General features: G+C 40.0%; 1 protein-coding gene across 1 annotated transcript in view; it reads left to right on the top strand.

Moving 5' to 3' along the window:
• The window catches only part of LOC121273409 (protein piccolo-like), a 66,152-nt gene that overhangs the window by 25,948 nt on the left and 25,439 nt on the right, over positions 1-14,765 (top strand). The window contains exon 3 of the mRNA XM_041180592.1: positions 12,256-12,327. Within this exon, the coding sequence (XP_041036526.1) occupies positions 12,256-12,327 (72 nt within the window). The remainder of the gene's footprint in view (positions 1-12,255; positions 12,328-14,765) is intronic.

Below are 14,765 nucleotides of genomic sequence, written 5' to 3'. Positions count from 1 at the left end.
GGGAAAAGAAAAATCTATATAAATTATTGGAAAAAACAAAAGGAAGGGGGAAGAAACGGAAAGGGGGTGGGGATGGAGGAGGGAGTTCAAGATCTAAAGTTGTTGAATTCAATATTCAGTCCGGAAGGCTGTAAAGTGCCTAGTCGGAAGATGAGGTGCTGTTCCTCCAGTTTGTGTTGGGCTTCACTGGAACAATGCAGCAAGCCAAGGACAGACATGTGGGCAAGAGAGCAGTGTGGAGTATTAAAATGGCAAGCGACAGGGAGGTTTGGGTCTTTCTTGCAGACAGACCATAGGTGTTCTGCAAAGCGGTCACCTAGTTTACGTTTGGTCTCTCCAATGTAGAGGACACTGCATTGGGAGCAACGAATGCAGTAGGCTAAGTTAGGGGAAATGCAAGAGAAATGCTGCTTCACTTGAAAGGAGTGTTTGGGCCCTTGGACGGTAAGGAGAGAGGAAGTGAAGGGGCAGGTGTTGCATCTTTTGCGTGGGCATGGGGAGGTGCCATAGGTGGGGGTTGAGGAGTAGGGGGTGATGGAGGAGTGGACCAGGGTGTCCCGGAGGGAACAATCCCTATGGAATGCCGCCGGGGTGTGAAGGGAAGATGTGTTTGGTGGTGGCATCATGCTGGAGTTGTCGGAAATGGCGGAGGATGATCCTTTGAATGCGGAGGATGGTGGGGTGATAAGTGAGGACAAGGGGGACCCTATCATGGTTCCAGGAGGGAGAGGAAGGAGTGAGGACAGATGCGCGGGAGATGGGCCGGACACGGCTGAGGGCCCTGTCAACGACCGTGGGTGGAAAACCTCGGTTAAGGAAGAAGGAGGACATGTCAGAGGAACTGTTTTTGAAGATAGCATCATCAGAACAGATGCGACGGAAGCGAAGGAACTGAGAGAATGGGATGGAGTCCTTACAGGAAGCGGGATGTGAGCAGCTGTCATCAAGGAAGCTGTGGGAGTTGGTTGGCTTGTAATGGATATTGGTGGACAGTCTATCACCAGAAATTGAGACAGAGAGGTTAAGGAAGGGAAGGGAAGTGTTAGAGATGGACCATGTGAGAATGATGGAGGGGTGGAGATTGGAAGCAAAATTAATAAATTTTTCCAAGTCCCGACAAGAGCATGAAGCAGCACCGAAGTAATCATCGATGTACCAGAGGAAGAGTTGTGGGAGGGGGCCAGAGTAGGACTGGAACAAGGAATGTTCCACATACCCCATAAAGACACAGGCATAGCTGGGGCCCATGCGGGTACCCATAGCCACACCTTTTATTTGGAGGAAATGAGAGGAGTTAGAGGAGAAATTGTTCAGTGTGAGAACAGGTTCAGCCAGACGGAGGAAAGTAGTGGTGGATGGGGATTGTTCGGGCCTCTGTTCGAGGAAGAAGCTAAGGGCTCTCAGACCATCCTGGTGGGGGATGGAGGTGTAGAGGGATTGGATGTCCATGGTGAAGAGTAAGCGGTTGGGGCCAGGGAACTGGAAATTGTTGATGTGACGTAAGGTGTCAGAGGAATCACGGATGTAGGTGGGAAGGGACTGGACAAGGGGAGAGAGAAGGGAGTCAAGATAACGAGAAATGAGTTCCGTGGGGCAGGAGCAAGCTGACACGATCGGTCTACCGGGGCAGTTCTGTTTGTGGATTTTGGGTAGGAGGTAGAATTGGGCTCTCCGAGGTTGGCTGACTATCAGGTTGGAAGCTGTGGGAGGAAGATCTCCTGAGGAGATAAAGTCAGTGACAGTCCTGGAAACAATGGCTTGATGCTCAGTGGTGGGGTCATGGTCCATGCAATAAGATGAGGTTGGTATACAGAGACTTGCTCTGCTTGGCAAATGATGGCAGGAATCTCCCAAAGAAACTGGCTCCAAGGAAGCTTTTGATGCAGGCTGATGATCACCCTGGAGTCCTGCTTTGATATTTGTGGGCTAGAGTTTAAACAGCATACTGCGTTGTGAGTCTAGAAATGTAATATTAAAATTTTCCACAGGCCAGAAACTGATGTCATGTGACGTTGTTCATTAATGAGTCAGACTAACAAGCATTTTTTATGTCTCTGGTCAAAATGCATTGTTCACCTTCAGAGATAGATGGTGACTTTTAGGTCTCTACAGGTATAACAAGCTTCAATGGTTCTCCCTTTGTTATAGGACCAGGCTAGGGAGAAAGATCGTCTGCTGATCTCTGGTTTCATTGATTGTAATGTGAGCTCACAATGAGAGATGTGAGATTCCACAAGGATGAGGGTTAAGCTTTTGTGCTCTAACTGCTATTGGAAATTTCAGAAACTATAGCTAACTTGTGATTCATGTGACCTGTAGCAACCAACTTTTGCTTCAGCAAGGTCCACTTTTTAAATACGCAAAAGGGTAAGGTTTGATTTAAACAGTTTATGATCTCTTTCATGTCTTAGGGACATGACATTTGATCAACACCAAATAAATAAACCTGCACCAAGGGAGTTTTCCTCTCTTTGTGCAAGACATTTTCTAACACATCCAAGAGGTGTTCCACAGTCTTCTACAAACCTTCACATTCTTCTCAGTGACATTTCAAAAATGGAACCTTCATCTCTACTTCTTTCACAATTTCACTCAAATATTTGTTTACTCTCTTAACTTCCAAATCTTTTCCAAGCTTAGTAATCTTTTCATTCAGCTCAGTAACTGCTCTGGACAGTTCAGTTACCTTTGTTTCAGAGACATCTGCAGAACCCTTAGACAACTTCATAGGGGCATTCAGTTCATTTCAGAATCTTTCTTCCATGGTTACTGACTGCTCCTTATACTCTTTCAATTTACTCGTTAGCTCCCCAATCTGTTGCTTCAAATTTTCCTTATATACTTTTAAGGCCTGGATCTGCCTCTTCCATACCACACCTCTCATCCTTTTGGTTCTCCAGATTGCATCAGGGTTCAATAATTTAATTGCCCTTTTAACAACAAAGTTCCAGCTGTTCATCAGTATTGGTTTTCTATTCTGCATTCAACAAACTGTTCTGATTCATTTTATTTCCTGTTCAAGGCATTTTTCATGATACTTGGAGACTTCTGACACAATAAGTTCATTTAGGTTTGACTAAAGATCTATCAAGTTATGATACAAAATTTGGAAGCATTGTGAACTGCGAGGAAGATAATGTAGAACTTCAAAAGGACATAGACAAGTTGGTGCAGTGGGCGGAGAGGTGGCAGATGAAATTCAATGCAGAGAAATGTGAAGTGATGCATTTTTGTAGGAAGAACATGGAGAGTCAATATTTTAGTCTCAGATAGAGTATTGCGTCCAGTTTTGGGTGCTGTACCATAGGAAGTATAAAAACGTGTTGGAGAGGGTACAGAAAAGATTCATGAGATTGGTTTCAGGGATGAGGAATTTCACTTATGAAAATAGATTAGAGAAGAGATGACTGTTTTTCTTAGAGAAAAGAAGACTGAGAGGAGATTTGATAGAGATATTCAAAATCATGAGCAGTTTTGGACAGAGTAGATAGAGAGAAACTGTTCCCACTTGTGAAAGGAGCGAGATCAAGAGGGCTCAGAATTAAAGTAATTAGTGAATGAAGACATGGGGAGAAATTTTTTAATGCAGGGTTTGGAATGCACTTTCTGAGAGTGTGGTGGAGGCAGGTTCTGTCAAGACATTCAAAAGGGAATTAGACTGTTATCTGAAAAGGAAGAATGTGCATGGTTATGGGGAGAAGGCAGCGGAATGGCACTAGGTGAGTTGCTCGTTGGGAGAGCTGGTGCAGATCTGATTGGCTAAATGCCCTCCTTCTGCACCTTAGTATTTCTGTGGCTGGGGTTTTCCAGCCCGGCCTTGGTGTGCGTCAAGCCTGACAAAAGTCCATTTTTACAAGTTGATTATTTAGACATTTAAACTCCTCATTCAAGGGGTTTACTTCCTTTGACCAATACTCAAGTATTCTCATCCGTTCTCATTTTTCATTAGCAATCTCATCTTTTGTGCATGAAAGTTGGTTCTCTTCACCGATTAGTCTTTCCTTCAATCATATGTTATTGACAATAAGCTTCTTGTGTTTGGCCATGATAATTTTGGGGAGTTTGGCAATATTAACACGACCAAGCAACAGCTGCAATGCCATCATTGCCATGTTGCCATCTACCCTGGCCAAACCATTACCCAATATAAAATCTACCCCTTCAATAGATAAACTAGGAATAATTGCAACACTAACAATTCTGTTTACTAAGTCACTTTGTAAATTGACTTTACACAAGGGAACAGGTTCATGAGTTCCATAAAGATCCCCTACTAATATTTCTTCCTTCATCAAACCAACTGGAACACAAATCATATCACCAGCCACCATCAATGAAGGATCTGCTCTAGCAACTCTGAAAGTTTGTTTACTTGTTTCATCAGAGGAATCAGGGAACGTATCTCCCTTAAAGACAAAACCTCAAAAACCTCCAGTAGCCTGACTCACTTTAGTAATATCCAAGGAAGAATTCCCTTGATTATCCTGAGCTGCATTCCCCTTTCTAGTAAGTTCTGAGGGAACACTTCTCACTTGTACCATTGACACTGTTTTAGCACTCATTTCCTTTTCTGATACAGCCTTTGCTGAAGAGTCCTTAAGCATTGCCATTACTGTCACCAGTTTACCATTCAGCTTCCAATAATTGGTTTTGAGATGCTCTATCTTATGGCAAAAGAAGCATGCTGGTTTTTTCACATCACATTTATCCTCTATACTAACATTTTTATTAACCTGAATAACATCTGCCATCTCCCTAAAGCAAGACTCTTTTCTATTCCTCCAGCTTCCCAGTGGGTTTACAAATGGAGATCTACTGCCCCTTAGCTGCCTATGTGATATATTGTACCATCTGCCAGAACCGCTGCTTCCAGTAGCTTAGAAACCCTACAGTCTTCCAGGGGTGACCTAATAGCTATTGGTATGCTGTTTCAAAATTCTTCCAGTATTATTAGCTCTCTCACATTCTCAAAAGTTTGTCCTAACTTCAGAGATTGAAACAACTTAACAATAACATTTATTTTCCCCTAGTAAATTCTAACAACATTTCATTCGGTCTTTTCTTTAAAGTCCAATATTTCAACTGATATGATTCAGTGATAAGCTCGTAAGCATTTAATGCCACAGTTTTAACTACCTCACAATCTGAGGATTGTTCTTCTGAAAGGCTAGAATGCACATTATTAGCTTTTCCAACCAAAACACCTTGCAAAATAAGAGTCCATGTGTCCTTTGCCCACTTTAGCTTTGCAGCCACCTTTCCAAATTATCTCTCAGCTCTGTCTTCAGTGAATTTATGCACTATGCAAAGACTCTTTGTTATAGCAAAACTCAGGGTGGGACTTAATTACTCACCCAAACTATTAGACTCTCATTCACCTCATAACCTAAGCTTTTCTTTAGCTGATTCATGCTGTCTGGGTTCTTTCTTTCTTTGAGATTTTGATTTGTTTTCGTTATTTCTTTTCTCCCTTGCTAAACTCTCTCTCTCTCTCTCTCTCTTTGGGGTTCAAGTTCAAACTTTTGAACTTCTCTGTCTTTTTCCAGTTCAAGCATTTTTATCTCTCTCTTTTTCCCCCTCTTTTCCAGTTTGAACTATTTTCATTTCTTTTTCTTTTTCCAATTTGAATTTTTGCTTTTCTCTTTCTATCTCTGCTTCATCTGCAACAGAATTCTCACTAATTCAGCTGAATTGCTATCTGGATTCTCCTTTTTCCAATTCCAAATGCTGTGCTATAACCTTAATTATGTCAGCTTCCTTAGCCCCTGTTTTTTTTTCATTTAATGGTATGTGGGTGTCGCTGGCTGGGCCAGCATTTATTGCCCATCACTAGTTGCCCTTGAGAAGGTGGTGGTGAGCTGCCTTCTTGAACTGCTGCAGTCTCTATGGTGAGGTTTCCTGAAAAACACGAAGGTCAGTTGAACTCTTTGCCTGCCCATCAACCTTATGGTTGGATGGACAGCATTGTTGATAAGCTTGATTACCTTTTAATGTGACAGGCGGCTGCGTGCCCGCCGAACGAACGATCGAAATGACGCGTGATAATATCGGGATGCACGCCCAACGTCATCTCACATCATTTTAGGGGTCGGCATGTTGGGCCCGTTCCCACATGCCGATGGCAATATTCTGGCCTCAGTGTCCATCCTGTCAAGTCCCTTCAGAATTTTGTAGGTTTCAATGAGGTTACCTCTCATTCTCCTAAACTCCAAAGAATATAGACCCAATTTACTCAGCCGCTCTTCATAGGACAACTCCCTCATCCCAAACACCAATCTAGTGAACCTTTGCTGCACTGCCTCCAATGCAAGTATATAATTTCTTAAATGTGGAGACTAAAATTGCACACAGTATTCCGTGGTCTCACCAAAACCTTGTACAACTATAGCAAGACTTTATCCTTGTACTTCAATCCCCTCACAATAAAGACCAACGTGCCATTTACCTTCCTAATTTCTTGCTGCACCTGCATGCTAGCTTTCTCTGTCCCTGTACCAGCTTATGCAAGTGTCTTTGAATATCAACACTTTCAAGTTTCTCACCTTTCAAAAAAATTCTGCTTTTTTATTCTTACAACCAAAGTGAATAATTTCAAATTTCCCCACATTATACTCTTGTTGCTCACTCACTTAACCTGTCTATATCTCTTTGCAGCCTTTTTGTCCTCTCCAAGCTCTCTTTCCACTCAGCTTGGTATCATCAGCAAACTTGGATGCATTACTCTCTGTCTCTTCATCTAAGTCATTAATATAGATTGTAAATAGCTGAGGCCCCAGCACTGATCCTTGTGGCACTCCACTATTCACTGCCTACCAAATTGAAAAAACCCCGTTTATGCCCACTCTCTGTTTTTCTTATGTTAACCAATCTTTTATCCATTCTAATATATCACCCCCAACTCCATGAGCCCTTGTTTGCTTATTAAGCTTTTGTGTGGCACCTTATTGAATGCCTTTTGGAAATCCAGGTATACTACATCTACTGGTTCCCCTTTATCTACCCTATTGGTTTCATCCTAAAAAAACTGTAACAAACTTTTCAAGCAGAGCTTTCCTTTAGTAAAACCATGCTGGCTTGTTCAAATTTTACTATGCTTTTCTAAGTGCATTGTTAAGGCTGCCTTAATAATGGATTCTAGCATTTTCCCAACCACAGATGTTAGGCTAACTGGCCTGTAGTTCACCGCTTTCTCTCTTCCTCCTTTCTTGAAAAATGGTGTAAAATTTTCCAACTTCCAATCTAGTGGGACTATTCCTGAAACAAAAGAACTTTACCAATTCATAGCCAGCACATCCACTACCTCTGCAGATCTCTCTGTTAAAACATTACGGTGTAGGCCATCAGGTCCCAGGGATTTGTTGGATTTTAGCCGCTGAAGTTTCTCCAATACTTTATCTCTGCTGATATTAATTTCCATAATTTTCTCACTCTTTTTAGCCCCGAGGTTATTGTCTATTTCTGATATAGAACTTGTGTCTCCTGCTATGAAGGGAGATGCAAAATATTTGTTCAATGCCTCTGTCACTTTCTCATTCCCCAGAATAATTTCTCCTGTTTCTGCTTCTAAGGTACCCAACATTTACTTTAACTACTCTCTTTTTTTCATACACTTATAAAAGCTCTTATAATCTGTTTTATATTCCTGGCTAGCTTACTCACATGATCTATTTTGTCCCTTTTTATCAACTTTTTAGTGGCCCTCCACTGGTTTCTAAATGCTCCCACTTCTCAGAGTTGCCACTGTTTTTTTGTAACATCGTAAGCCTCTTTGTTTAATCTAATACTGTCCGTAACTTCCTGAGTGAGCGACAGATGAGTACTTCTTCTGAGTTTTTGTTTTTCAATGAAATGTATTTTTGTTGGATATTTTGAATTGTTTCTTTAAATGCTTCCCACTGTTCATTTACTTCCATGCATTTAACTCTATTTACCCAATTAACTTAAGCCAGTACCCCCTCATAACTAAGTAATTAACTTTGTTGAAGTTTAGGATTTTTGTTTGTAATTGGAATATGTCACTTTCAAACTTAACATGGAATTCAGTGGTGTTATGGTCACTATTTCCACTTTGATCTTTTACATGACATTACAAATTAATCTTCTTCATTGCACATTAGATCTGAAATAGCTTCATCACTAGATGATTCCACTTTTTACTGCTCTAAGAAATGGTCATGAAAACATTGGACATCTTCTAGACCATGCTTGCCAATTTGAATGACCCAGGCTATGTGAAGATTTAAGTCCCCCACAATTATTATAGACTCATAGACATTTATAGAACAGAAGGAGGCCATTTGGCCCATCATGTCCATGTCAGTCAACAAAGATCTGACTACACTAATTCCATTTTCCAGTGCTTGGCCCATAGCCCTGGAGGCTATAGCAATGCAAGTGAATATCTAAATACTTCCTAAATGTTACGAGAGTTTCTGACTCAACCACCCTTTCAGACAGTGAGTTCCAGACTCTTACCACCCTCTGGGTGAAAATATTTCTCCTCAACTCCCCTCTTAGCCTTCCAACTCTTACCTTAAATCTATGCCCCCTGGTTATTGACCCCTCTACTAATGGAAAAATTGTCTTCCCATCCACCCTATCTATGCCCCTCATAATCTTATACACCTCTATCAGGCCGCCTCTCAACCTTTGCTGCTAAACAACCTCAACCTATCCAATCTTTCCTCATAGCTCAGACCCTCCAGCCCAGGCAGCATCCTGGTAAATCTTCTCTGCACCCCGTGCTTCAGAGCACAGCACACAACAATTATACCAGAAACCCTTAATGAGGCTGACTGCATCGCACCAACAGAACAGTCTGGGCAACAGAATCTCCTCTTCAACAGGCCAGTTATTTGCTCGATTGTGGTCTATACCAACACGTGTTGCAGGTATTGTAATGTTCCTCAGCTGCAGTGTGAGAGTTCTTTGGAACATCTTCAGCCATGTCTTCAGTGGGTGTCTCTTGTCCCCAAGGATCTCTGAAGGCATATGGGGGGCTGAAACAACAGTGACACCTGCGGGTGTCGATGTACATTGGCGTGATGACTCCTGAGGAATTGGGCATACACCTGGTTGATGCGGTTTTGATGGTTGCATATCATTTGAATATTGATTGAGTAGAAACTTTTCCTGTTAATGAAGGCTGCATCTGAGCGATTACATCTTGCACAAGTGGAAATCCTGCAGTTGCCCTGACTTCTCTGCCTGGTTATCAAGGTCAATGCGGTAGCGCATAAACTCCCCTACCCTCTTGAACAAAGCGTTGGTGACCTCTTGAAATCAGTGGTGAGTGGCTGCTTGGGAGACCCTTCTCGCGTCCCCGGTGGATCTGTGGAAGGAGCTGCATGTGTAGAAGTTCAATGCAGTGATGTTTTTCAGCACCACAGGCATTAGGTGCCAACCCAGTCCCATGGATCACATGTTGTTCTGCAGTGTGGTGCACAGATGGATGACAGCGTCCCATGAAAGTTGCAGTCTTCATTGGCACTGGCCCTCCGACATCTTGAGGTAGTTCATGTGAGTCTGGAAAGCTTTAGGACACAGCATGCCCAGCCTAGGACTCACTCCTGCTGCATTTCCCTCTGGCAGGCTGCAGCTTCTGCTTCTGGCCTCCAAACTCCTTCTGCACTTCTCCTCCTCTGCTCAGGGATCCAGGAAGACTTGATGGATGAGGCCCATGTCAGTTTCAATCCCCCTTTACAGGTCATTTTCCTTGCTGAAGGTGTCTTCCAGTGGGGCCCAGTTCTTTCTGATGCACCTGGCATTTGTGGCACGGTGCCCCTGCCTCAGTGTGAAACTATTAATGGTTACTCCTGAACTCCTCTGAGCTACACCACAGCTTATTGATTATGATGAGATCCTCTCTCCCTTCAGCAGCAGTTTCCACACCAATGAAAGACAGCTCACAATGACTGACCTTTCCCTCAGAGCTTGAGGCCTTTCCTGGATACCGCTACAGTCTAGGATCTGACAGGCCCTCACCCACGACATGCCAAACATTTAATTTGCGAGGAACCATTAATGTCTATTCACAATCACATACACGCAGATGAGGCATCGTACTTCTTTAACTTTAAACGGCTACCCGTCACTTCCATCTGACATCTCTCCATCACTGCCTCCCAGCGCTGACATAATGTGACCCAGAGTTCCCATCCTTGGGCTTCCAAAATAGCGCCTCCCATGTGATTCTACTACCAGCTGCATCTCACTCCCTGCTCCATCAGTCTCCATTAAATTCTGCCCAGTGTTTCCTTTTGTGGGGAAGGAGACTAACAAGAGACAATCAATATAAGATAAGATAGTCACCAATAAATCCAATAGGGAATTCAGGAGCAGTTTCTTGTCACATATTAAAATGGAAGCTTGAGAAACTTAATTTAGTCTGAGAGTGACTAGAATACAAAATTCTCTTCCTAAAAATGTAGACTGCATAAATATTTTAAAAAGGAATTACAATGTTGCTTGAGAAGAGAATTGTTGAAAGTTACCTTTCCTAGCATTGGTTTGTATTATTTTGCACATTAATCTCCATACCTGCTGGATCTCATTCATTCATCGATCTGATCCTTTTATGTGTGAACATCCTCTTAATATAATTTGTAAGTTTTCATTAGCTATTATTAATTTAGTCTCTAGAGTTTGCGACTTTGAAAAGCTTAACAACACATTTAAAAATGATTGTTTTTTGTGACTATTGAACACATAAAAGTGATGAATGATATCAAACTTCTTCTACGTTCCCCTGTGTATTTGCTTGTGTGCTATGTTGCACACATCGTGGTGAATAGTCCTTTAATTGCCCCATTATTAGATGTTGGAATGATTCCAAGTTCATAAACTACCTTCTGGTGCCTTTGCACTCCAGAAGACTATTGTTGATGCAAAGCAAAAAAATGCTTCACACTGACCCGAACCTGAACTGGCAGTGAAATGAGGTGGAATGAGACCTGTCTTTGCTTCTTTCAGGTTTTGTGTCAGACTGACTCTGGATTCTGGCTGCATTTACACTATAGATGCAGCATTGGTACAAAGCACTACCATTTTGCATCAGTGGTGTTATTTGTAGTATGAAGGAGCACCTTAATGCACTCCTGAAGTATTGAAGTCTAGAACAAGTGGCACAAAATTATTTTGTTTTACTTTCCCTACAGAATGAGTCCATGAAACCAATATTGCTAGTCTTAGCCTGCTTATAGGGATCAAAGTACAGCTCTCTGAAACAGTTCTTTCAGAAAATTATAGAACCACATAACCAACTTCAAGAGTAAGGTTGGAAAAGTTAAGTCGGCTTGTGCCATCTGGAGATATCCTTCTGAGGTTGGGATTACAGCATTTTAAGGCAGAAGTGTCTGTATTATAATTGGCCTGGGCATATTTGATACCAACTGAGACTGGAGCCTAGAATTTGTTAGTATCACATCCATTTTACTGGTACAAACAATTACTAAGTCCCCAAGTTACTTTGCCAATCTTATATGCTCATGAAATATAAGTCATTTCACATCAATAAAATCACATCACCAATACCGGTAACGTAAGGACTTCCTAAGAAACAGCATCATTTATCAAAACAATCAAATTAGCTAATATCAAATCATGCATTGTGTAAAATGCAATAAGTCTAATTTTAAATAAATGTTTTACTGAAATACATTTGTGTTCCCATTGAAGCTTATTTTAAAATTATATGTTTTTTGAAAGTACATGTAATGAAGGATGCAAAGAGTAAATATAGGTTTAACTCATCTATACGTGTACTGAAAGGCTTTTTGTTTGAAAGAAGTGATTGCCTTCAGTTAAATAAATTGATGAACTATTTGACTTTACCTTATGCAGTATTAGATTACAACCCAAATTCTGCTCAAGATGAACTGCCATTGGTAACACAAGCACTACATTGTTAAGTATTTTTCAGTTTTAGCATTTGAGTCTCATACAGATAATGTGCCTCCACTTACTACAGCCTCTTTATTGATTCCAATTGGTTCAGGAAAACACAATTATCAATGTCAGCCCCACCTCTCCACAATCTTAACCTGGGATAGGTACTAATTTTGTATTCACTCCAGGAATGCTACAATGTTTTAACTTCTAGAATTAATTATATAGATTGAGACTGTTATTGTATATCAAACAGTTTGTTTCCTGAGCGAGCTGAGAGAAAGGAATGTGTAGCAATGAGAAAATGATTGTAACTATAGGAGAAATTATGGTAGAATCCCTGTTAATGGTATTTTGCTTTGACTGCAGCTCAAAAAGAAGACACTAGAAGTTACTGTCTGGGATTATGACAGATTCTCCTCCAATGACTTCCTTGGTGAAGTGAGTATTCCTAATTTTTAGCAAATAAATAGTATTGAGTCATTTTAAATCAATTGTTGAAATTAAATCAAAGTAAAGATTTTTCTATTTTCAGCTTTTTGCAATATTATTGAACTTTTTGTTAAATCCTTTTATTACTGAGGGCAATATCCATAATTTTTGCCACGTCTTGGTTTATATATTAAGCCTTAGACGCACATTTCCTGTGAAATCATTAAAAATGTTAAAAAAAACAGAGAAACTTGGTCTGAATAAACTAATCTTCAAAAGTGGGAGCTAAACCTGATGCGATTATTAATAAAATAAAAGATATGGGATCCTAGGTTTGATAAATAAGGGCATTAGGTACAATAACAAAGAACTATTTCTAACGGTTTACAAACCTTTGGACTAGCTAGATTTAAAACACAGTTTTAATGCAGTTTTGGATCCCAAGGCTATAGAAATGGTACAGAAGAGCCATTCTTGGATGATGCCAGCAATGGGAGGCTTTGATCATGAGGAACCACTAGAAAAACCAAGACATTTTTCATCTAAGATTAAGCAGTGATATGATGGAAGTGTTGAATATTATCATGGAATATGATAGAATGTCAGCAATTTCCTGTTGATGCTTTTCTAATTTTGTTAACCGGTTCTCTCAGCAATGTTAGGAACCCAGGATTGAATATACAGAAGCCTCCCTGTGCAATTAGTCTCTAATTGACCTCAATATGAGCCTATTTAAATTACTTAGCCCACAGGGTACCTGAGTGAATGAAAGAAACAGGCCAGGTTAAACACAATTCCATTTACAAACATGTTTCCAATCGCAGACTACCTATCACGAATGACACAGATCAGCTGGTTTATAATTTTGTATTCAAGGTATTACTGATGGAAATAAATGTAGTGAAATAATTGCCTGAATTTTCCTGTGAATAAAATTTTCTGTGAATGATAAAATAATAGCTTTTATTGTTCACTTCACTTACAGTTTCCCAAGGTTTTGAGCAGAAACCTCCAGTCAATCTCTGTCTGTTTTAGTCTAGTACTCACTACAGGACAAGCAACAGAGAGATTCCTCAACCAATCAGATTGAATAATTCCCACTAAAATGTGCAGAATTGAAACCAGAAGTAAAAACATTAGGAAATATGAATTGCATTTAAATCATTGTACAAGAAACAAAGTAAACATTAAGATTAAGGGGAGACATAAAAGAGAAAAATAGAAAAACTATGTTTTTATTTTTTTTAAATCAGCAATGTTGATTTTCTTCTGGGGTAATGAGAATCCACATCTATATATTTTAATGGGTTAGAGAAGTTCGTTCAGTATTTATCACTTACAACACCATTAAAAACTCAGGTCCTCCTGGTTGTACAAACCATCTATTTTTAGTACCTGAGTAGCAGATAATTAGCCTCTGTTCATGACACAAGGAACATTGTGGGTTTCTATTGGCAAAGACTGCAACAGCACAGCCTTTAGAGGAGCAATGAATCACTGACAGCAACTTCAGGCTTTCTGGATTTAACAGCACATATGCTGATGATTTACCCAACAATAAAGGGGAGCATTGACGGCCTCACCATTATTAGTAAAACAAAAAATCTGTGTCAATCCCTAGGTTCAAGTCTCATAAGTAAATTACAGTTTAAGGCATTGTTTAACCTGTTTGAGAACATCATTTTCTTAAAGTAATTCAGTCCTATTAATTATTTTCTATATTGCATTCTCCTAAGAATTACATAACAGAATTATTTCACAATGGTGAAATCACAGTAACCTAATATAATTTCAGTTGTACTTTTATTCAAATATTTCATTACATCATAATGGATGGTAAATAATAAGAAGTTGCAAGTTGATGTAGTGATTGAAACATCTGAATTTCAGTCTTATTGCTTATTGCAAATAACCCTCAACTTGCCTTTAAAGTATAAATTGTTACTGAGTTGCCTCACGAATGAATAGGCTTCTTCACAATCCTTTGTAATTATGTGATCTCACTCACTTGTGGGATAAATTTATACCCTCTTTAGGTGAGACACTTTCTCTTTAAGTGAAATGGAAATAATTCTCTTGGTAAATCAACAGCTTAATTGGAAAATACCTCAGGTCAAATATCTTGATGTGTACTTTTAATAATGATATTCAATAATCTGTGTTTCCAGAGCTAAATTATCAATGCATCAGAATCAATGATGGTGTGTTGATTATTGTGGGACATTACAATTGAAAATATTTAACAGATCATTGATAATAGGTTAATTTCCAAGCCAGCAATCATAAAATGAACTGCAGGGTTAATGCAGAATTTGGTTACTGAGCAACACTTGAGCAGTGCAGTCTGTACAAAGAACAATACTAATAATATTTAAAATTAAGTAAAATAAAAGTTTTACTCTTTGTATGTCACAGAGAAGGCTGAAACAAATAGTTCTTTAAAAATA

The sequence above is a fragment of the Carcharodon carcharias genome (genome assembly GCF_017639515.1).
Source record: "Carcharodon carcharias isolate sCarCar2 chromosome 13 unlocalized genomic scaffold, sCarCar2.pri SUPER_13_unloc_6, whole genome shotgun sequence".
NCBI classification, from domain to species: domain Eukaryota; kingdom Metazoa; phylum Chordata; class Chondrichthyes; order Lamniformes; family Lamnidae; genus Carcharodon; species Carcharodon carcharias.
Note: the sequence above shows the minus strand (reverse complement) of the source record. Positions and strands in the feature narration are given on the sequence as shown.